We start from the raw sequence: 25,066 nt of genomic DNA on the forward strand, positions 1-25,066 counted from the left end.
CTAAATTCGAGGTTGGCCTCATATATCAATATTGGTGTGTATCAAAGAAATAAATAAATAAATAATAAACATTGGTGATGTGCAAATGGAAAATTGAAATTTAATCCCAGCATAGTAATTGGTAGGTTTTGTTAAACCATGTTCTTTTCACTTTCAACATCTAGTATTGTAATAATGGTAAGGGATTTATAGTTTAAGTGGTTAAAAGTATTTATCCCAGCATCTAAGGTTCTAGTCAGATTCGATTCCTCCCTTTCTAATATCGCTTTTATATAAAATAAAATAAAATAATAAAACATCTAGTCTTGTAATGGAGTGATTGATGTCTTTCTAGTCTATATGGATCATATAATCATGAAAACCCCACTTTTTTTTTTCTTTTTTTTTTGTGTGGATTGTGGACAAGGCTTTTGTTTGTTGAATGCTGATCATAGAGGACCAACCAATTTTTTGTTGCTGCTCATCTGTATACCTTGTGGCTGGGTTTGCTCAATGAAGCATGGGCCTTAACATCAATTTCATGAACTTGCGTGGTTGGGACCCCAAATTATTGTTTGTACCAATCACACCACGCCAATAATTCTCCAACCACCCTCCCCTTGTTTCCAACCCTACTTCCAAGACTTGTCACTCTCTTGGCCTCAATGCATTGTTCATTGCCAACCCAGAAATAGATGGTCTCAATACAAAGTGCCATCCTCCTACTGATAGAGACCCAACATTCCCTTATGGCTTCTCACCTTTTACCAAATTTGATGCACCAAAACAGTTGTTTACAGGATATTATCTATTGCTTCACCGATTTGATACGAATATTGAAGGTAAACTGTTGGACTGTACATATCAGGTAAATCTGAATGTTTTTACGAGTTTAGACTTAGAATGTCTGAGTTTACATACAATTCATCTTTTTATTAACGAACCATCCAAGCGGATTTGGAAGAAAATATTTGGCATATGATTAAAAAGTTATGTTACATCTACGGTTTCGTGGGTTCATCCCGATTTTCTCCTAATAAAAGCTGATAATTATGAAGAGAGAAAATTGATTCATCCCAAGAAACTATAATCAAAATGAGAAGTGGAAAATGGAGAGAAGAACTCTTCAAATTTCAGACAGTCCATGCCCCATGGGAAGTTGCTGTCCGCAAAGTGGACCGCACCCAAACAAATAGTAGGAAGCCCTAAAAACAAAAGTATTAATAGAAAACCGTGGTTGACGTTGACCATCGACCAACTCTTGCAACTGGGGTGCTTACGTGTAAAGCCATTAATGGTTGCTTGCGACTCTCCATGCGCCATGGCCCACGGGGTCCTCTGCCATAACACGTCCTTTTCACGCCCATTCTTAGAGCAATAATGACAAATCATTTGGTGGAAAATTTTACATTGATCTTCATTATTCCAACAATCAGCAATTTGCTGTTTTTACCAAAATTTTCTGTGGTAAAAAATTAATTTCCCGATTTTGAATTATATAATAATGCAAAATAAAGGAGCACAAGGAGGGTACACCACCATGGAAGACAGACGTGGGTGGATTCAAGATTTGAAAATTGGCTGTAAAATTTATATATTAAATTTAACGATATAAGTGAATTTTATTAATAAACATAAAATAGAACGTAATGATTGTTACTTTCAAATGTATCTCTATACGTAAATAAAAACTTAACAAAAATCACAAGTAAATGTAATGCAATACAAAACAACACTATTTAAATCTAAAATGTTACTATACGAGAAGCTTAGAAGTCTTAAAATTTTCAATTATTGTTATATTATTGACATTTAGCAAATTCTCTTTCATACTTGTTAAGTACATATTAGCAAACTCTCTTTCATACATGTTTTAAGTATCTAGGAAAGTCGACAAAAAAAAAAAAGAAGATATTAACTTTAAAATAAAGAATTTTGACGTAAAACTTTCACACATGTTAAGTACAACCCATTAACTCTCTCAATATATATATATATATATATAACTCTTTAACACACCTATTAACAACTTGATAAATAAAATCATTGACAACCTAACCCATTAACAAAACAAAAAAATCCTATAAAAGAATTTGATAAATAACACATTGACACCAAACCCCTTTGACACAAGAACTAAATAACTCAACCCACTAACACAGCAAACTCATAACTCAACCCATTAATAGGCATCAAACTAATTGATAAAGAGAAAATGAGAGATAAAAGAGTAACAATGAGAAGAGAATATGTTGTTGGCTGGCTAGGCAGCTACAGATAGGAATTCTTTTCTTCTTTTTTTGGGGCTAACATATGTACCTTTTTCTTTTTTTGAATATTTTCAAGCGGATCATCACAGTGCAAAGTTAAGTTGAAGGCTAACAATTGGAGCTAAATTCTTGTGTATATAGGCCAAAAGAAGACGACTATCATGATGACACAAAAGGAGGGGAGGAGAGGGGAGGAGATGAGAGAGGAGGGGGAAGGAGAGAGAGGATAGGGTTTTCTCAGAAAAGTTTTTTCTTTTTGCTTGTCAGATTTTACCACCACCTTCCAACATGATGTTATTAATTTAGGTGAAAATGGCATAGTTTCATGGAGTTATGGAATACATTAATACACATGTTATTTATTTATTTACTTTTAAAATAAATGATAGTATATATTATTGATGGACAAATAAAAGTACAAAGTAATTATGTGCCGAATATGGGTAAATTTTCTCCAATAACCAAACACAACAATATGTTGAATTTATTTGAAGAGAATCATGCACAACCCAAACAATGACTAAATCCCTGATCCAGCAATCAAAAGTACATGTATTAAGACCTACAAAACAAATCCGCCGCGCAACGGCACGGAAAATCCGTATCGAAAGCAAAAAACTAAAAAGAAATAAAAATCCTAAATAGAAAACAAATCACAATAAACTCCTAAAGAGTTTCTAAAAATTATTAGTCTAAAACAAAACTAAGAAACATGACCACCGCAAGACATCTTCTAGGCAACCTGAAGAAAATCATAGCGCCATATCGGCTAAACCCATTCCGTTTTGGTTAAACCCGAACCCAACGCAACCAAACATCTTCCTTTAGAGCTCCAAATTATGTCAAAGGGAGTCAACTCCTTGTGTACGTGGGCCAAAATACGGTGACTATATCATAGCAATGACATCCTTTCATGGCGACTGCTTACACATCACAAAATAAACTAACAATCTTGAGGGAAAAGGAGGGGAAGGAAAAAAGAAGGGATGAACGGAGAGGGGAGGAGGTAGGGAAGGAGGCCGCCAAACCCCAAAGGGGCAATGGCTAAGACTTTTTTTCTCAGGGTTTTCTCTGACCTTTTTTCATATATATTACGTATTATAATATAGTGAATTAATTACACCATATGTCAGTGTGACGATCACAACAAAAATTTCTCCAGTGGGAACACCACAAGTTTTTATCAAAAATAGCCAAAATTTACTCCCTATTTTCATAAATGTCAGTTTTTATAAAAACTTTCAAAAATAGCCAAAAACTCACCTAAATAGACTCAAATACCCTCAAAATTAAAAACAAACAAAGAAAGAATGAAGCCTGAATTCATGATTAGAATATAATTTATCAACGCTACCTTAAACGAGATAAACTACTACAGAATTATAATAAATGAAAATTAGGAACATCAAAAATAGAGAACAACTAAGTAGTTGAAACTCAACAACTTCTCTCTAGCACTACGAGCCTACGATACATTTTAGGAAGTTCAGTGTTTGAGTATGGGTTTGGCTTGCTGCCATCTTAATGTCTTCTCTTTAATGAAAGACAGATTTGGACCAAAATAAAAAATAAAATAAAAATTCTTTTGTATGCTTATTTTTTGCTACATTTTTTTCTTCTCCCAGTTATATAATTATCAACCTGTTTTATTATAATTGAACTGAATTTCATTTATAGTTGGTAAATTGAATTTCAGATGATTGAAGACGGCTTTTGGGAAGGGAAGGCTGAATTGAGATCCGGGAGGGTGGGGAAAGGGGATGGTGATATGAGAGAGAGTCATTTGTCCCTTTTCTCCCCCTTTCAAACAACGAACCATTTCTATCTCTCTCTCTCTCTTTGAACTATAATACAGATGGTCTTAATCGATTTTAACTCTTTTGGGGGCACTTAAGTCTATTTAAGTGAGCTTTTTGCTATATTTGAAAATTTTATTAAAAATAGGGAATAAATTTTAACTATTTTTGATAAAAACTCGAACACCACCCACCTGATATTTTTTAATTGAAGACTACGATGTAATCAAACACATTAATTAAGTAGATTGGTGCTAATGTCGAATTATTTAAATACACAAAGATGCAGACACATGCCCACTTGCACAAATGGCCTTAAATTATTATTATGCTTCAACATTTGGACTGTGGTGCTGTTTGATGCAAGAAATTGAGAACAAAGTAACTTTCACTAAACTTGTTCCAAAAGTGCATATATATAGTTTGTTCCAAAAACTTGTTCAATGCGTGCCGTGCCTCTGGTTTCCTGTTTATCGGCAAAGAAAAGTTATTGGCATTGGGCTTTGAAAGCAAAACGAAGAACCCTATTCTATTTTTCAATTGAACATTCTAAATAAAAGCTATGATACTTACATGTGACAATATTCCATTCTTTCATAAAATAGATAGAGATACTACATTTTCATTTGTACACACCATCTAGTCAACAAAATTTGGAACATTCTAGTCAAAAGTTCGGAAATTAATTTCTAAGAGGCTTAGTCAACACGGGTGATTTAGTAATAAAATGGCGAATATATATAGGACGAATTGTAAACTCATACATTTGAAGTACGAGACTTTACGTATATAAAAATATTTGAATTTATCTGATATGTACGTTTTACGAGTGATTATGCATACATAGGAAATTTTGTATTTATTAAAAATAATCTCCAAGGCTTAAACTAGGTAATCTCATGGAGGGCTACTAGGCACAACTTTCCATAAGAAACTAAAACCTCCATTATTACAAATATTACTTTCTTTTTGAAAGATCATCAAGTAGGTCAGGGAGGTGCGGGCGCAGATTACAATATTGCCACTCTGTGTGTTTGTTTGTTTTAATTGCTTACACTTTTGTTTTTCAAGATTGGTCATGTGAAGAAGCACACACAAACACACATTTGGGAAGCAAATAATATAATCTAATTATGAAAGTACAGGTATGTATACTTGTATGTATGCAGCACATACTTGAAGAGTGAGAAGCAATTTTTTTATGTGTACAAGCAAAGAGAGAGAGAGCGTTAAAATATCTCCTAAACGCATTTGATATTATTCGATCCCAATAGTTCTGTCCCCCATTTGGCCAATTTGAGGGCCATTGACCCTTCAAAAGAAATATAGTAATATCTTCTTCAGCTGTCCTAGATCTTATATAAAAACATTGTTCAGTAATAATTTATTTATTTTTGGGGTACACCTATGTATGTTTGTGCATCTTATAATTGGTGCCCTAGCTTTAGTACGTACACAAAGTATACATTAACTTCTTTGGAGTTTACCATTTGACTGAATCTAAACAGAGATATAAAATAAGCTCATTCGAGTAGCAAGAAACTTCTTTGGAGAATGGAAGTTTTGCAGTATGCTTAAAAATCTTGTACCTCTTCATCAATTGCCAATTGATTTTGAGTTAGATATTTATATTTTACGTGTCATATATATGAGATGAATACCTGGGATTTTGAGTTAGATATAAAAGCATATATTGCATTCCTTGAAGATTAAATTAGAGCTTTTTTGTGTGACTTTGCACTAACTGCTCTAAAGTACTCTTCTTGTGTCATGTCCTAAGCAATTTAATTTGAACCACTTGTTTCTTGAAGATCAAGTCTATTGCTTTTGATTTGAGGTAAGAGACTGCCTCAATATATGTATTCTAAAATATGAAGGATTAAATCCATCTAGAATATTGAAACATACTTCAAATGAGATGTTAGAATCACGAAACTAAGCAAAACCATTTTTCTATGTATGTATTTTAATTCGTCCCTGTAAAAATAATAATATAATTTGTATTGGAAGTTATTTGATCATTTTAAAATGTGTAATAAAAAAAAAAAACAAAGGTCATTAAATAAAATGAAACAAAAATGTGAATTTAGCTTATTTTTTCAATGAATAATTCTTGAAAGAGAATTCTGATCGTTAGATTACAAATAAGAAATATGACCATTACACAAATGTGAACTGCATATTAACAGTGTAACAACAAAAATATTTTATATATCTTGTTTGAGAATAGTGTCATGCATATGTGAACTATATATAAAAATACAACAAATAGAGTTTTTTAAAATTCATGGAAGAAGATCATGATAAAATTGTCATATGTAACCGATACACTATATAACATATTGACGTGATGTATTAAATCCTGTCACATTATCGAAGAGCTGTGTTCTTATTTTGCGCGTGAGATAAGTGTTTTGCTATTAAATTTGCAAGCTTTAGTACAATTTAAGAGGTAAGTTATTTGACATATTCCGTTGGTGCATTAATTTTTTAAAATCACTTTTCATTACGACTTGACAAATGCCCTTGCATGAGTTGCTTTTGCTTACTAACCCTAGAATCTGCCAATCAATATTATTTCAAAATGAATTCAATACTTTGGCGCATTGCCTCCCTGTTGGAGTTGAAAATGCCAAAAATACTGATTTTCATATGATCCATCTTCCATTAAACAAACAAAAAAGGAAGTTCAAAATTGAACCAGAAAAATGAAAACAAAAAACAAAAAACAAAAACAGCTGTCCCTGGTCCCCAAGGAAAACTTAGTAGTTTCACATCATACATATCATTGTAAATCCACTCCTCCTTCATTCATAGGCCCGAAATATCGCGAGAAAAACACAACAGAGAGTTTTTGTCGATCTCTCTCTCTCTCTCTCTCTCTCTGTGCTCACATGGCTGGTCTAAGAAATCATGTGGAGCCAATAGTTGGGGCCCACGAGACAAACAAAATGTGGGGCCAGTGTATTTATAAGAGTGGTCCCATCTTTGTGTTGGGTCCTCTCTCCAGTCCAGATCGAATCAGAAGACTGGTATGGTATGGGAGTGGGAGATAATCAAGTCTTCAATGTCGATATTTCAAAATGAATCTCTCTTTCTAATCAATTTGGTAATGTTAATTTTCTTGTATTTTGCAAAGTGTGGGCCCATTTCCATGCAAAGCTGACTCGGCCACAGATTCCTCGCTCGCTTGATATAGAAGCACTAATGATGGACTCTTATTATGTCATGCACACAGAATCTTCTTAAATATATCAATATTAGGGTAATCAAATTTCACCCTACTCCACCCCATGTGGCCCTACATCTATGTGTTAAGAGTAACAAAGATACTCATTTTGTATCATATTTCAAACCATTAGTGTATCATTTTCTTAATTACATATTTTTAAATCATAGGGTTTGTTTGATAATCATTTCATTTTTAGTTTTTAGTTTTTGTGCTAGCGTATGAAGGAAAATGAGAGTGAGAATAGGAATGAGGATGAGATTGAGAAAGATGATGAGATTGAGAAAGATGATGAGAGGGAGAAGTGACAAAACTGAAAACAATTTGAAAAAGATTTTACTTTTTGTTTTCACTCTTATTACTCCTCCCTCACATCCTCTTCTCTCATCTCCCTCTCAATCTCATCTCCACTCGCATTCTCACTTTTATTCTCCTTTTTTTTTCCACTATACTTTATCACACAAAAATAAAATAATTATCAAACGGGCCTTTAAGTTCTTATCTGAAGATAGTGTCTTTTAAAAAAAAAAAAATTCAAAAATACAAAAATCTAACGATTATTCAGTTTTCTTCAACTTTAACCTTATTTATTGATAAGCTTAATTGTTTAGGGAGTAGAATCATCATTCAGAACCTAGATATTAGGGTTTTTAGAACCTCAGATAAAATCTAAGTCTAAAGAGTCAAGTTCAATAAAATTGATGAGGTCAAAGTGGAGTTAAATGAGTTTTCTAGATGTGCTCATCCTTCAAGAAAGAATAATGTTCTGCATGACTTTTAATTCAACCATTGTGAACATGATAAATATTTAGTGGTTGAAAATTGACCATATATAAAATTCTAACTCGAGTGACATTAGGATTAGATTATTGAAGTTTATCTAATGAAGTTTCTATTTAACGGAAAAAAAAAAAAGGTTAGATGAGAAAAATACAATATATATGCTAATTGTATGTATCATAAATCAGTTTTGATTAATTACATCAGGTGGTGTGCTGAAGCTAGTGTTTCCATGTGGGAAATTATGATCGCCACACAGATTATAAGTGCTTATGATTCATAGTGCGATGTAGATCAATTTTGCAAATGAAATGATCATTGGAGTAAAGAAAAGAATTTCTGAAAAGAATTAATTGTAATTTTGATTTCATATTTACTAAAACCATGACTTTGTTTTTTTGTGCAAGGGAGAAGAGATGAGAAAATTTACCATCCAAACTCAAGCCTCAAAAAGGCCATACATGCATCGATTTACTCACTAAATTGCAGCACCACTCGTACATTTACATATATGTATATATATATTACATAAACATAACATGTATATGCCGATAAAAACCCAGAAAAGAGAGAGAAGAAAAAGAAGAAGAAGAGAGATATAATATACTAAAGGAAGATTAAATTAACTCTGTAAATTTGCAATTTACTTCCATTACTACCTAAAACAAAACAAGAGAGAGGAAACCATGAAGATGAAGTTAATTTTGCTTGAAACAAGCACATAATTAATGAAGACTCAAGGCTTCAAGGTTTTCCCATTTTCATGCAACGTACCTAAAACCAACCCCCCCAAAACCTATTTATATATTCATATGAGCAAAGCTCGCAAACATGGTGCTGTGTTCCGGGTTGACGGCCGACTCTACAAGGCGGCGACGGTTTCGCCTTTGGTGGAGACTTGGCGTCCGGCGGTGGAAGAACACTTGTCATTCCTCTCGTCAAGGTTCATCTGTTGCTGCCGGCACTCTAGGCTGCAGAAAGCAGTGTCACCTCTGCAAAAATCAAAATACAGGTAAAAAAAGAATGAGTCAAAGGGGCAAAAAAAATAGTTACACACAAATAAATAGAGGATTTCCTAATTTTGGCGTATTTATTGAAAAACCTGGCAAAATAAGCCAAAAAAGATCAGAAAACAATCTGGGAAGTATTAATAGTACCAAAAAAAGGTAAAAACTACAAGTTAGAAAAGTCCGTGAAAATAACTTAATTTGACAGAAAAGTGAAAAACAAATCCTGTACTTAAAAGTACTTAGTCCAAAAATAACCAACTGGGTTTCCATAATTAAAGTACTTCCTAGAATATTTTTTTTCTAAATAAAAATTCCGAGGAGAAAAGAGATGAGAAATTCTTAGGTACAAACTTTTCTCTCACAAAACTGGTCACACGAGACTGATTGAAAACTGGAAGTATGCGAGGAATTGGATGCTAAGATTTTTATTTTCATTGGAGGAGCATAGAGTTTCAGATATGAAACTTCAACCAAGAAACTCGACAGAAATAGCACTAGACTAAGAACTAGTTGGTTGCAATAATTAAGATTTCATTCGGGCAGAAGGATTATTACCTGTACATGTAAATATCACGGCCAGGAACAAGGCGGCGTTTGCAGAGCCCACAAGCCCTCAAGAAGTGGGCAGTCTCTACAAAATCAGCCGAGTTCCTTCTGTGGCTTCCTGGTGATGGTGATGATGGTGATGGTGAGGCCATCTTCATCATGAGCCTTTGATCCAACCCATCAAGCCCACCTCCACCACCGCCACCACCCCAGAAAGCCAAAGGGTTAAAAGGGTTGTTAGGATCGGACGGTTGAGATTGAGCTGCCTCAGTACTGATGGTGTTCAGATCAAAGGTGATCTCTGACATGCTTGTGGTCCTCTTCATTGGAGGCCTTGGTCTCTTCCCCAACAACATTTTTTCTCTTCTCTGTTGCTTTCTCTAACAACCCACAAGGCCACAACTGCTATCGAGAGAGAGAGAGAGAGAGAGAGAGAGAGAGAGGTAAAGGGAGAGGAAGGCCTAGAGCGAAGTGAAGGAGGGGAAGATAAAGAGGAGCCAGAAACTGTGGAGTGAATCTGGACCGTTGGTTGTTGCAGTGCTTAAGAGAGATTTGATTGAGAGTTGTGACTTGTGAGTGAGTTGTTATTGTTTGCATAAATGGGAAATCCACGTCATCACCCTAATTGTCATTAGTGTATAATTTATTTGATTTTGATTTGTTTAATTTTAGGGCAAATGGGAGCTTCGGATGCTTTTTTTTCTTTTCTTTTTCTTTTCATTCTCCAAAGCTTGCAGTGACTTACAGTGATTTTTACTGGCTGCTGCTGCAGTACTTGTTGCTTGTCACATTAAAAAGGTCCTGAACATGCTCTCTATTTGACACGTAATACTTGCTTGACAATTGTCAGAATTTTTGTTTTGTTTTGTTTTGGATATGGTGGAGTTAATTTATTGGACGGTGAAAAATAATGTTCAAGAAGAGAGGTAAACGGTAAAAAAGAATAATGGTATTTTCACAAGGAATTATCCTAAGTACTTGCATATGCAACACACAATAATATAATCAAATTAAGATTTTAAGGCTTAAAATGATCAGATTCATGGTAATTTCAGGTTCAATGCTATACGTAGTTGTACAATGCCTACAAAATAGTCATATGAATTCGCAATCAAACTTGTATAAAAATAAATAAATAATCACAAAACATCTCATTTTCAAACCCAAAAAAAAAAAAGGTCAAAGAAAAGTGGTTGGTCTAGCTAGTTTATTTATTTTTTTAATCCTTCAAACTATTAGAATACGTTTTGTGTTTGATTAATCAGAAATTAGAAACATCCATTCTAAATTGAAAAAAGAAATAATAACAATGTGGAGGAAGAAAAAGTATGGTAGCTAGGGAGAAAAGTGTTAGTCCTTCTACGGCTTGTTTGGTTAGTTGAATTAAGTAGTTGGAGAAAAGTATATATAATGGTAATTAATTACGTGTTCCATTATAGTAAGTGTGCTTACTTTTCTCACTTGATAGTATAATAAGTATATATTAATATACTTAAGAGAGTAAGTGTGTTCATTAAAAAATATAATACCGACAAATAATGTTAATTCTCATATCGAAAATTTGATGAAACAAAATAAAATATATAGTATCTGGTTTCACTATCAATACATAATACACGATGCATTTTGTCGTAAAATCTCAAATTTAATAAATTATACAAATAGTTAGGTTGAGAACATTATCGGTACTCATAGTAGTAAATTATTGGTTCGTTTATTTCAAATCTTAACAAATACAATATACACTACTGAAAAAACCTTACCACACCTTTGATGTCATTTTCGGAGGTTGCACGCTCAGTCGAACTATTTACGGGGTTTGCTTAACCCCTGGTCTGCCCACTTGTCCTGTACAACAAACGATTGAAATATCCAAGTAGCTCAAAATAATACCTTTTTTAATTCTGCTTATATCGTGGTATTCAAGTAAACTGATGCACCAATCTTGAAGGAGGTCCCAATAAAATGTAAATATACCATTGCAACGTGGTTAAAAAAGGATTTAGCTTCCTACTTCAGTTGAAGTTGTTACCTAGGTCCTATAAAAATATGACTTTTAGGATAAGGAAACCCTAAGAGAGACACTAAGAGAGGGTGACCAAGGATGAGAGAGAGAGAGATTAAGAATTAGGGTTTACAAAAAGGGTGATATTTGTAAAAATTTGCTTACTTTAACTAGTTTAATTTAATATGTAAACTATTTTTTATGGTTCTAGTTTTTTTTCTTTGTAATGAACACATACATAGTTGTATCGCTCTTGTATCTATCTATTAGGATTTAAGAGAGCAAAAGTGTGAATTATGGTAGTTTTTTTTTGGGTTTAATACAAGTGAGATTAAGGAACAGAGATTTGAACAGAAATGCACAGTATTTGCTATTAACGATTCAAACCACACGCTTTTTGTTGTTTGTGTGATTATCATCACCATTATGACGTGATTACACATATATTATTCATGAAATCGTCACCATTTTAATAGAGGTTTTAATAGACTAGGTCTCATTTAAAGTCTTCTCCTTACTTTGCATTCTCTCAGAGAACAGTGAAGAGTGAAGAGTGAAGATATATCGAATATAAAGTGGCATATATTTTATATGGGAATTCAGCCTATTCTTTTAATGTGGAGAATATGCTCTTAACACAATATGCACAAAATGCTATAGCAAGTGACATTCAAATAAGATTATTTGCATATCGTGCCCAGAGCCTAATTAGCAGAAGGGGAACATATGCAAAATTATAATATTCTATTTGGTCACTTTTTCTTAAGGAATTAATATCTCTAGGATTTACTTTTCATTTAGATATTGTTCCTTTCTAGCTCTACACACTACAAACAAGGTTTTGCTTAGGCCAAACACTTCGATTTATAACCCTTTTTTTTTTCTTCTTCTTTTAACAATTAATGTAGCTAATACAGGAATGGCTTTGTCTATCGACATTCTGTATAGAACATTCTTACTTCTTCTGACTTGCATTATTGCAGAGACTTCCTCAATTTATTTCATGCACGTCTACTCCAAGACAAAGTGTGTTTCTGTCTATGCTTTTCTTATAAGTAAACAAATGAAAATTATAATTATCTCGAAGACAAAAATGTCAAAAAGGAAGAAAAATGATCTTATTGTTAATGGGTTGAAAATGAATTTCTTGTAAGACTTCTAGTTTTTTTTTAAAATTTTTTAAAATTTATATATATATATTTTTTGATGTAAGACTTGTAGCTTTAGTTGTAGAATATTTATCTCACATTATAAATTCATTACTAATTTTATTTCGGTAGTAGAAAAAATGACTACGATTTACTCCCTCGTTGATTACAAAATTCTAATTATATATTAATTGAACTTGGATATTTTTAAACCTAAAACGACTGAATTGACTACTCGAAACCTCTTGTGAAATTGGGTTTATAGTTCTTATACCAACCCCTGTAAGAGTGCGATATAGATGGAGAAAATTGAATGGCGCTATGTACAAAAGAGGTAACTGTCACTTCATGGTGGAAGAAAGTTTTGTAGCTCTTTGTGCCAGATTTTCTATGGCTGTTAAAATCGAAGTTGGATGTGTCCCAATTGACCAATACTCATAATCATTGCCAGATGTAGAAATCACTATGAACATACGCATCAGGCCTCTTGAACGTGGGACCGATTTATACCAGTGGTCCATCTAAACTTTGGAGGAGCCTACACAACATGTGAACAGCTCACATAAAGTTGAGACGTCCAAATGCTAGCTATAGTTTTCTTTTTAATAATTGGCCTAAAACTTGTTAAGCAAATAGCTTTCTTAGCACCTACGAATATCTTCACCAAGTGGCCACTTACAAGTAACTTCCTTCCATTTCAATGTCTAGTAAGAAGAGTAGAGCACTCACCATAACATAACACTAGCACCGGACCAAAACCGACCATTCCAAAATTATATCTTCACGCAACTACTTATGGAAAAATATCTTATACACGTGGTTTACAAGTAATTATACGTATCTGGAGTTTACTTGAATTTCAAATAAATAATTGCAAGTTTTCTAAGATGAAAAAAAAAAAAAAAAAAAAACGTAAGTAGAAATATATTCTAAATTTGGTTTTTGATGGATTAATAAAAGATGTGTTTCCCACCAACATGTTGGGCACGAGCAAAACTTTTTGATGCCTGTGTAAAGGCTACACCTAAATTATTATTGCCTATACTGTCATTTCCAATTGCAATGGGGACACCACTTGAGTTTGTTGCTTAAATCCCATTTGTGGGGTAAAAGGTTTGATGCACACAACAAACACATAATTGGAAGCACCTAAAGTTTTTCATCATGTGTGATTCAGTAGTAGCATATATAATATATATTACCCCTCATGTTTCACTCTGCTGGGCTGCCAATTGATTCTCTTAGGTAAAATAAACTATTTTTTTTCTATTTTATTTACTTCCACTACTCATGAATAAAAGTAAGTACAAGATTGATCTTATTGAGGTATCAATCAATAAATAGATACTTAAAACGAATCCAAGAGAGTGAAAGAAATGAATATGTTAGAATTTTGGTGACTGAAATCATGACAAATCCAAAACAGCCCCAACTGGCAACTTGGCTAGATTTTTGTGTAAAGTATATCCAAACCATTACGATACAAAATTGTAAAGTTCATCAAACAGAAGTGGATCCTACATGTTTATTTGTAAGTGTTTGATGCAATGTGTTACACAATCACACAATATAAAGGTGTTATAATATAAATAAACAATTGATATGTCATAAATTTAGAATACGGTATTAATTTAGGTGTTACCATTACACCGAAAAATTACTCATGTATAAGATGAAAGAGCATAAGGTAATCAGGTTCAGCAAGTTGAAAGTTGAACGGGTTCCAAAATATGGACATCCAATATAGCTTCTATTTTGGTAGGGAATAGGAAAGTAAAAAAAGTTCTTTAGTGGTAGGGAATAAATGGTTTTGGGTCTGTCTAACTTAGCCCAATAGAGCTTCTATTTTGACTAATGCATTTGGTTTCCGAGTCATTCTATAGTGAGGGTCTTCAGATAAAACCCTATTTATTAACCGTTGAATTAAACTAACCAATTTGATTTAACGCACTATAGAATTCTACTTGTTTTCCCTTTATTGCTTGCTGGGTTTTTACACTTCACCTGTATGCTTCAACCCTTCAATTCCATAAACATGAGTTTATGTTTTTTTAGTTTTGAGAAACTGTTATTGTTTATTGATACAGTCATAAAATACCTTTTATTGCTGTCATGTCACAGAGTTAATAGATCCTAGCAGCACAACGGTTCTTATTGATTCTGAATAATTTGGACGTCAGAGGGACCCAAATTGAATTAAGCTTAGCTTACAGTATAGAGGCGCCATGCATGTATTGATGTTACAATCTAAGTTAGCTTTATATAACCATTCTTTATCATCCACTCAAGACTCCAATGCTTATTGACGTTCTTAAGAGTCCAATAAGCCCACCCAAATGTTGCTCTCGCCCATACTTCCAATTGAGCATTTGCAAATCTTTGGTAATCTTCCTTTGTTGCCCCTGTAACTTTCCACTCAGCGACCCATTCACCTGCAATACCATAATTTGGTCACAATCCACATTCTAAAATCCACAAGCAAACAATATAGCATTAGGGTTATCACTAGCAATTTTCACACTCCTTGTTTAATGCGATAAGCTAAACTAGAAGTGCCAAAATCGAAAATCACTACAGTTAGGTCATGTCACGTACCAACAAAAGTGAGAGGGCCATTTGATGTGGTAACATAATTCAATTCCTGGGACCGATTGGTGTGGATGAAGTCTATGTTCTGTTGGACAGTCAAGTTGTCAAAAGCGCTCACAAAGAGGCTATAGTAATGGACATCAATCACAGAACCCTTTAAGCCATTGGCAAGTGGGAACAGCTCCCTTGGCTCCATTGGTCCTAGCCTGTTTGAAAACACCACATATGCTGTGGAGGAGTGCTTGCGAACGGCAGCATAACCAGCCTTGTAGAACTTGGTCACGTTCTGTAGAGATGCTCCTGGGGAGAAAGGCTCGTTGATGAGCTCAACTGCATATAGGCTTGGGCTCCTAGCATACCTACAATTGAAACCATAGGATAAGATTAGACCGTTATTTGAAGTAACGCTCTCTTGTCAAATTTATGTTATGAGATAAATATTTATAATGTCAGACTGTGAATCTACGTCAGACACAGATCATGCAAAATTTAACTTGAATCATTCATCTATATTTACAGTTTGACTATAAAAATGATACATAAAATTGTTAATAAAGACGGTACCTATAATTTTATTCTAAAGTTAGTTAGGTTCTAGTGTATTTACCTGGCAGTTAAGAAATCAATGACATCAACTGTCTGCTGTATGTTTTCATCTGTTTGGCCCCATTCCTGAGAGCCATCTCTAGAAGCACTGTGTTCAAAACCATTTTGAGAGCCTGGTGCTGCATGGAGGTCAATTATGACCTTTAATCCATATTTCCTGCAAAGTGTGAACATTTATGTGTTAAGCCAATTTGTGACTTTTCTCAACTCAGAAACAGGAAGTGGTTCTGCAAAGTGGGACTGGACCATCTCAACATGTTTGGGTTGGATTTTGAGTTGGGTCTAAAAAACTCAACCACTACTTTTGTTTGTTTGTTTTTGTTTTTCTTAATATTCTCCTGGACCTATGCAGCTAAAAAGGTCTTGGACACGATGATTCTAACCATCTTCTAAAAGTAAGAATATTTGGGCAAATGTGTTAAGATGCAGAATATATATATGTACATATTATTAAAAATTAATAAGTAAATAAAGAAGAAGAGTAAAACATACTGTGCCCACAAGAAGGCTTTGTCTAACGCTAGCAAGGAACCACCAACATAAGGGTCAGGGGGCGTTGGATCACTTGCAATCCACCAACCAACTGGTATTCTCACAGCATTTAATCCATTTGTTTTTATGAAGTGGAAGTCATCTTCAACTATGAATGTGTTCCAATGCTCCTAAATACACATTTCAGGCAATGAATCTTGTCACATATATATATATAAATCCCTAAAAACATGTAATTACTACTACTAATTAGACCGTCCATCATGTTGATTCTTGCTCGAATATGTGGTTGAGATTTACAGTTCAACCATATTAGCATATGTACGACAACATAAATCTGACAAGAAAACATTACTCTACTTATGTCCTAATAAGTTTGTTTTGACATAACGAAACAGAATATGAAGTTTTGTGCTGTCAATATCTCTTACCTGCATAACTTGTGGAGCCTTCTTTGGACCATAACCATTTGTTACTTGAAACTCTCCCTCCAATTTTCCAGAAAAGCTAATCACAAAAACAGATGGATCATTGTTTCCCCATCCACTACCACTCCCTGCATAATCAGCTGTCACCAAATCCTCTGTCTTGGCCTGCATCCCCCAATCACACCATCACATTCGGTCTCAACAATCAAAACAAGAAAGATGAAACCAAACCAAATCAATCACCTGCAAGAAGAATCCATTGGGTGCTTTGATTCGAACCCGGCTCGAATCATCAGGCTTCCTTATGATCTCAAACGTCTCTGAGCTACCCGGTGTTTTCGAAACAGCCACCACCTGAGCTCCATTGCCCTTGACATCAAGCCCCACAAAATCTTTGTTGAAGACCCTGAAGTTAAATGTGGTCTCATTGATCCTCCACAGCTGCAACAAAATAATAACCAGCACCATGTAGATTCCTGTGAGCACAAACTATATGCTAGAATATATTGACAATGCAAATCAACCAAAAAAAACATGTCAAAATTTTACCCTAAATCTTTCCCAGCCTGAAGCTGATGTTCTGTTTGCAACTATGATGCTTCCTCCTCCTAACTCAGCAGCAAGGTATTTCCCGGTTGTCACAGATTTAAACTGAAGTTCAGTTCCATCCTAAAACAATTAAAACGAAAAGAAAAAAATAAAACTATAACCAAAGTTGAAGATTCTATACAAGATATGAAATGATTAGCAAGATAGATAAATTAATAACCAAGAAATCTTTGTTGGGAATGCCATCGAAAAGAGACGGTTTGATCCAGCCTTCTGTGACCAGCCAGCCTCCAAGGTTAACAGCTTTTACTGGACCTGAATTGGGAGGCACTCTCCCACAAGAAAGAGACATGATAGAAAAAAGGACAGCTGAGCTTAGCAGCCATGTCCTTGAACTGAAAGCCATTGGTTTGTTTATGTTTGTTTGTGTCGTATGCCAGGCATCTATGGCTGGAAGACTTATATAAGATAAGAGATTGAGGAGTGAGAAATGGAATGGATATATAGCAGGAGTCAAATATCAACCAAAAAATACAAAATTTTGACCAATATTTAGGAGTTTTGAAAACTTCTTTTAGGATGCCATAGGTGCAGTTTTAGAATCCTGGAAAGCTGCTATATTTTCTATATTTTAATGCCGCATTTTGAATTATTTTACAAGATTTGCAGAATACAATGATGGATACAGAGTACATATACCTATCAGGTTAGACTTTGCCTTGCTGAATAGGAGGCATTTAGAACCAAAATTTTCAGCCAATATATTCGGTGCCTACACAAAGATTTCTAGAAAGTCAGCGCAGGGTTTTCCCTATAATCACAGAGAAATGCTCGAAAGCAGAGTTTATGCAGAAGTTTGAAGGGCATTTCAGTGTGCTTCAGCAAAAATGAAATAAAGACATTGCCGGCTCATAAGCACATATGCTGAAACCACTTTTGTAAGTACTTAAAAAATACAAGGAGTTTGTAGCTTAAGTAGTTAAGAGCATCCGAGACCTTAGGATCGATTCACCCAATATCGATTGTATCCAAAAAAAAAAAAATGCACTTAAAATTTTTATTAAAAATTGAAGTGTTTCCTACAAACGGACTTTAAAGCCCTTTTCGATGAGCACCTATGATTTCCAAACAAAAATTAAAAAGGAATTATATAATCCATAAATACTTCTAAATTTTATAAAATACTCATTCGAATATTTTCCCTCAATTGTTATAAATAAAAAAAACTATATAATCATCTAGAATGAGAATTGTCTTGAGTCTCCCTCTCTCTTTTGACCTTGTAATCACTGGTTACAAAAAACTTCCTCTTTGTTTTTCCTATTAAAGCATTAGGAAACACAGAAACGTGCACTAGTTTATCACCCTAAGTTCGAACGTAAAGAGACCTCCATCCAAATCATACTTCATATAACAATGCATAGATTTGTAGGATTCATCTATGACGTCAATTTGTATGATCCGAATCCCTCTAATTTTTTTTTTCCTTGTTATGTTTAAAGCGATTCCAATTGGATCAGAAGCTTCCAACCAAATCCATAAGATTCAACATCTTTTTTCAAGCAAAGCAGAGGTAGGAGAAGTTTGAAGTTTAGGATATTCAATATTCGAGGTGTTTTTCTTTAATGCGAAGCTTTTATTAGCTTTAGTTGTAGAGAACTTATTTTTCATACTTACAAGAAAAGTCCAACTTCCGAATATTACCAAAATAATGTTCCAAGTTCGAAATACTAGCCAAGCCTAAATGCAAGGCTCTCTGCTGGCTTATGGATGCTTTAAGCTTTAGGTTACAGTATTTATTTTCCACATACTCAACAACTTGTTATCCTTGGAAATTCTGTACAAAATAATTGACATGAAGACTTTAATTGGTCAACTAGAACAACTTGTTATATTTTCGGTGGAAATTTTGTATATGGATTAACCATGTGTGGTTATTATGCTTTCATATTTGTATTATCCTTTGTGGATATTCGTATTTGTCCTTGTGCTGATGGTATTTGTGCCTAATTTATGATTACAATTATTTTTTTCTTTCTAAAAATAAAAAATAAAAACTTTAGTGGTGGTAACCTACCAATTTGAAGTGGGGAAAAAGGGCAAACGAATTAAGAATCATTTATATGGGGTTGAACCTGTCCGATTATCATTTACTTTATTCGATGTTCAAAATAATATTAAAATATTAATGATTAATGAAATGGAGCCACTAAAAGCCCATTTCTCGCTAGTTTATGTTTAGGAGCTTCTAATGATCTCCTTATTTTAACATTCTCTCTAAAGTTCAACGTAAAAACACACATTTAGCCCGTTAGAAATGCTGTAAACAAATTCCAAGCTTTGCTCATTAGTTGACTACTTACCAAAAGGTTCCTTGGTTGACTTGTACTGTATTCTTCTAGACCACTATAAAGGTTTAGGGTTTAAACTCCATTTAAAATCACAAAAAGGCAGACAGTTGAGTGGAAAGGGAAATGGTGTTTGTTTACTGCTTAATTATGAAGAGGTTTGAAAATAAAAATGAAGCATCGATCATCTTCGATCGATACAAAGTCAAACTCACTTTTTGCAACTAGTAACTGATAACACAAAGTCGCAAAACATTTATGTAAGATTGCCCTGTGGAGACTTCAAGCAAGCAAATCGTTGGTGTTGATCATTCAACCAAATTCTCATTTCACATACCACTAAAGCGATTTCTCATAAATTAAATTTAACAAGTTCAAAATAGTGATATGAAGAGAGATATTTTCTTAAGAAATAAGTGGATATATTACCTATCATCGAATATTAATATAGTTTCGTATTACTACATAGATGAAAAGCATAATCTAACAAAGGATTCTTGATAACATAAGATGGTTAAGAAATGAATATTACCGTATAAGGTTCACATTTTTTATTTTTTATGACGTATAAGGGTTCAAGTTGAAATGGCCAATCCTCTAAAAGATGCAAAGAACAAGGTCATTGATTTTTTTTGTTATTTTTTTAAACATGATCATTAATCAATTCAATGACAAGAAGGAATCAAGGCCAAAGAAAATCTTTTAGTAAATAAACTTAGATTTGCTTTTATCTTCTTTTGTTTAACAGGAACATTTTGTCAGTATCAAAATATATAAAACTGAGTGGCTTCCCAAATTTCCATTAGATTGTCTCCACTTAAACACCACGATATAGGTTGCCGTCTAGAATATATCCATAAAAAAAACATAAGGCCTGCTCCAGTACAAAGCATTCACAACTTCCAGAGATTTTCAAATCTTGTATGCTGTTTTTGTTTTTCGTTTTTCCTCAATTGTGGCCTGCACCCCTGCAGGACAGTTGGCAAGTAGAGATTTCCACCAATCAACTTCCCTCGGAAATTGAAATTTTATGATCCTGGGTTGACTCGGTTTTTATTGGGCTAGTTTCATCATCACTATAATATGAAGGTCTTATAAATGGACTCAAAAAAGCATTCAATAAGGAGAGAAGCTTGAATGAGGGGTTATGGTAAAGGGGTTATAACTTATAATAAGAGTATCTTTGATAGTCGTTCGATTTAGTGACGTTCAATCTACCAAATAAATTTTTAACTTTACATTGATTGTAGCGATATGCAAATTTAAAAATTTGTGATCGGAGTTGGCAGGTGAGTGATTTTTTTATTCATAACAAAGTGATATTTTAAATCAATCTAATGTATTGGGAGGAAGATAATGTAAAAAGAGCAACTATTCTAACCCACGTATGCAAACAAACAGGTGGGATTTATTGATGAAATCGTTAATTCAAAAACTTGAATATATATTATCGCTAAATTTTCAACCCAAAAAAAAAAAAAAAAAAAAAACTTGAATATATTAATGTATTGGTGCTCAAAAAGTGATTATGTGGCCCATAATGTAGTGTAATGGACTTTTGTTTTGGGCCTGAAACACCTTGAAAGATGAGGGCTTGCTCCACACAGTAAGGGCTTTAGAGCCCACCAGACCCTTTTCTATTAATTTCCATTTGTTTTTTTGTCCGATTTATTTCCATTTTTTATTCGATTTATTTCCGTTATTTAAAAAACACGCTACATCCTATAGTCAATACGCGGTCGTTTCACAGCGCATTACCAGTTCACCACTTTACTGCTTTCACAAGCTTCCAAAAGCATGAGCCCCCATGTGACCACCGACAGCGCCAGCTGCCCTTAATCACAAGCCCAGTTCTTTCCTCTGCGCCCGTTCGCCCCATATCTCCTTGCAATCGCCAATATCCTTTCCCCACCCAACAGTTTCAACGCATTCAAATTACCACAAAACCAATGTTCACTACGTGGCACTATCCTATTCGTTTCAAAAGGCGGTGTAATAGTTTCGGCAAGTAGAGGAGAGCCCTCTTTACGCGGTTTAGGGCAATCAATTGTCCGCCTATTGCTGAACTTTTTCCCACTAATGCCACTCGTTGCGTTGCCTTTTATCATCAAATATCATCATCACGTTGCCTCTTGACTCTCCTCTCTTCATATATCACTCTTATCTTCTCCCTCAAATCTCTGTAAAAACAAAAGAAAGACTCAAACTTCAAAAGGTTTTCAATGGCGAAGTTGATTGTGCTGTTTGCTCTGTGTGTGCTTCCGGCTCTGGCCGTCGCCACGCGTCCCATGAGGACCCCATTCACGGTGGAAGGAAAGGTCTTCTGTGACCCTTGCCGTGCTGGGTTTGAGACCTCAGCCACCACCTACATTCCCGGTAAGCATTTTTACTCCAGTTTTGTTTTTCCATTTTGGATTTTGGTTATGTGTTATGTGGGTTTTTTTTGTTGATGGTTTAGAATTTCGATCTAACTCGCTAGATCTGGAAGGGTTCTTTGTTTGCTTTGTAATTTGAAGTGAAAGATGGGTTTTGTACTTTCAGATCTTACTGGGTTTGGACCTGTTGGACTGTAGGTGGTCAAAATGTTGACGACTTAGGATTCTTGTGTGCAGATAAATAAAGAACCTTTCTCAGAAAAAAATATTGAAAATTAAGACCCAAGAAATTGTTTTGAGAAAAAAGAATTCTTGTAAGTAAGCCCAAGCATTGTGGGAGTGTACATACTAGCATACAATTTGAGAATGCTAAGGACATCAAAACAAATGGCTACAGTGTTTCATCATATCTAGGTTCACTCTCAACTGCATTTATGTCTAACACATTGTTATGACATCGATTCATGACTAAAATTGGGGAAAGGTGTGGTGACTCGATGGTTATTGATACAATTTTATTCTCCTATTTGACATAGGTAGTGGCAAATTGACAACTAGTTTTGGATATCAATTTAGGGTGCATAGCTGCTTTAGTATTGTCTTGGGATTGGTTGTATTTATCCTCAGTGTTATTGATTATTTGAAGTGATATTTGATAAGGAATAGGAAGAAACTGCTATGAATCTATGATTTGTACATTTCCGTTGACAAGTTTTATTTGGTGATGTTCGTATCAGGTGCCACTGTTAGACTAGAATGCAGAGACAGGAAGACCATGGATATCCGATACACCAAAGAAGGGAGAACTGACTCAACAGGAACCTACAAGATCCCTGTCACAGAGGACCATGAGGACCAGTTTTGTGATGCTGTCCTTGTTAGCAGCTCTCAGAAGGACTGTGCGGCAGCTGCCCCAGGGCGTGACCGTGCACGTGTCATCCTCACCGGCTACAATGGCATTGCATCATACAACCGTTTTGCCAATGCAATGGGGTTCATGAAGAATGAAGCCGTGTCTGGTTGTGCCCAGATTCTCAAGCAATTGCAGGAGTTCGACGAGTAGATGTGGTTTGAGTTCCTAGAATGTGTCTAGTTTTAAAGCTTTGCTCGGCTTGCCCTGCCAATGTTTGCTACTATTTGTTGGTTTGTTTATCTCAACATCTAGAGATTCTCGATTTTATTTGCTAATACTCTCTTAAACTATATTACAAGGTCTCTTCTGGCCTGGAAATTGTTAAATAATATTATTAATTATTGATTAAATTGATTTTCCCAATGGATTTGAATCGAATGTGATACTGATACATTGCATAGAAATTGTCAGTGAAGGATTAAAGCATGCAATCTGATTAGCACGCCAAGCCTAGTGATTAGCATCTTGAAGTTGAGCTTTCCAAATTGTGTTCTTAAGGCGCAAAGGAAAAGTCGTCCCAAGCGAATGTCTGTAAATATAGTGTTTATATGGGCTCAACGGCTGGACTTTAGTCCTTCAAAATTTGGACTGGGCCTTGATAAATATGGGTCGGCCCAAGTCTCACATATGACACAAATAAATAATGGTTTTCCCTGGTGGGTGGATAAGTGGGTTTTTTTTTAAAAAAATTAAATTAAATTAAATTAAATTTTATAAATACAAACGATATTTTATTTTAATGAAATTTAAACTATGGAAGGGGGATTCGAACTCGGATGTAAAGTATGGAATACATTCGCTCTAGTCAACTTGACTAAAACCCGAGTGTGTTTTTTTAATTATAAAATATTTGAAAAGAGAATTATATATCAAGCAATATCTTTAATTCATTCAAAAAATATTCATAATGTTCATGATTGTTCATAACCCTATTTCATGTTCTCTCCACAGAAGTCTTTAATGATGTCTCATTGCCATTGGGGTCTCGGTCAAAGATTCTAACACCCTCAAAATGAGGTTGGACTTTTTTCTCCAAGGATTAGGCCTTGACATTTATGAAAGGTCAAAATTATGAAAGCCCCAAATTATGAACAAAAGGGCTTAATTTTTTCGAAGATGGTGCTCTATGTAGAACGGAAATGCTATAATGAAGAGGTTGTGTTGTGGGAGGGGTTCGATCTCACTATCTAATAAAAAAAAAGAAAATATTGAACTTAAACTTTTTTAATGATTGAATTGTTAGATTGACATTCGACCCCCTTACTAAAATCTCCCTCATTGTAGCATCTCCCGAAGGCAGAGCCTTGGCCATTTTATAAAATGCTCAGCTCATGTTGTTTAAAATTGTCTATATCTATGGCATGTCTGAATGCAACTTCGGATGATTATATAGAGATTAATATTTTATCAGAGGTTGTAATGTCAGTTGAGTGACTAAATGGATTATAATCATCTAGTCGTAGGTACATTAATAAGCAGTAGGCATTAGAAGGTATGAAGATGGGCAACTTGGTTTTCATTGTAAGATTTATAATCATTTGAAGCTAACTCAATTAGGCAGGAAACAAGGTCACAAGGGGACGACTAATACACTTACATAAAAACGACCCTTTAGAAAAACTTACAAGTTTTGCTCTTTTGGTCATCTTTAAACCCTAATAATCTTGGTTTACTTCACCGTTTCCACCCACCTTTCAATCATTTATGCCTAAGAATATGTTGATAAAAAAAGTTACAAAAAATTCGAACTATATTAAGTGGTCAAAATAGGTTTTTCCACAACATCAATAGTTTTTGTTTTTGTTTTTGGGAGTTTAATTAATGTAGAATGAGGAATTCGAATCTGAAATCTCTTTTAATATTGAGAAAAAAGTACCAATATATGAAGATTTAGTCGGGAATACAATAGCCAGAGAATATGGTAAAATGGTTTATGTAATTAAACCTAAAACACAACCCCTGAGGATGGCAAGCTTGAAGCTTTACTCTAAAGTCTAATAAAA

The 25,066-nt window shown here is 34.4% G+C and overlaps 3 protein-coding genes across 3 annotated transcripts; 1 reads left to right on the top strand and 2 right to left on the bottom strand.

The window, feature by feature from the left end:
* On the bottom strand, positions 8,482-10,394 carry LOC18791007. The gene is made up of 2 exons (XM_007223579.2): positions 9,620-10,394; positions 8,482-9,046 (listed from the first exon to the last, which is right to left on the bottom strand). Exons 1-2 carry the CDS (start codon positions 9,964-9,966, stop codon positions 8,917-8,919), a joined length of 477 nt encoding a protein of 158 aa, XP_007223641.1. The 5' UTR covers positions 9,967-10,394; the 3' UTR covers positions 8,482-8,916.
* On the bottom strand, positions 14,835-18,033 carry LOC18790068 (glucan 1,3-beta-glucosidase A). Its single transcript, XM_007227118.2, has 8 exons — positions 17,648-18,033; positions 17,428-17,547; positions 17,122-17,319; positions 16,882-17,043; positions 16,451-16,620; positions 15,960-16,115; positions 15,359-15,711; positions 14,835-15,195 (listed from the first exon to the last, which is right to left on the bottom strand). The coding sequence occupies exons 1-8, from the start codon at positions 17,831-17,833 to the stop codon at positions 15,011-15,013; spliced, it is 1,530 nt and encodes a 509-aa protein (XP_007227180.2). The 5' UTR covers positions 17,834-18,033; the 3' UTR covers positions 14,835-15,010.
* On the top strand, positions 21,855-23,436 carry LOC18793522 (pollen-specific protein C13). Its single transcript, XM_007225915.2, has 2 exons — positions 21,855-22,151; positions 22,888-23,436. The coding sequence occupies exons 1-2, from the start codon at positions 21,998-22,000 to the stop codon at positions 23,211-23,213; spliced, it is 480 nt and encodes a 159-aa protein (XP_007225977.1). The 5' UTR covers positions 21,855-21,997; the 3' UTR covers positions 23,214-23,436.

Source organism: Prunus persica, chromosome G1 (genome assembly GCF_000346465.2).
Source record: "Prunus persica cultivar Lovell chromosome G1, Prunus_persica_NCBIv2, whole genome shotgun sequence".
NCBI lineage: Eukaryota > Viridiplantae > Streptophyta > Magnoliopsida > Rosales > Rosaceae > Prunus > Prunus persica.

Coding starts and splice junctions, on each gene's coding strand:
- LOC18791007 (XM_007223579.2), bottom strand. CDS start 9,966: ATGTTGTTGGGGAAGAGACCAAGGCCTCCAATGAAGAGGACCACAAGC. Junction 9,047..9,619: donor CGTGATATTTACATGTACAG/GTAATAATCCTT, acceptor TGATTTTTGCAG/AGGTGACACTGCTTTCTGCA.
- LOC18793522 (XM_007225915.2), top strand. CDS start 21,998: ATGGCGAAGTTGATTGTGCTGTTTGCTCTGTGTGTGCTTCCGGCTCTG. Junction 22,152..22,887: donor AGCCACCACCTACATTCCCG/GTAAGCATTTTT, acceptor TGTTCGTATCAG/GTGCCACTGTTAGACTAGAA.
- LOC18790068 (XM_007227118.2), bottom strand. CDS start 17,833: ATGGCTTTCAGTTCAAGGACATGGCTGCTAAGCTCAGCTGTCCTTTTT. Junction 17,548..17,647: donor TTCCCAACAAAGATTTCTTG/GTTATTAATTTA, acceptor TAATTGTTTTAG/GATGGAACTGAACTTCAGTT. Junction 15,196..15,358: donor TGGCCCTCTCACTTTTGTTG/GTACGTGACATG, acceptor ATGGTATTGCAG/GTGAATGGGTCGCTGAGTGG.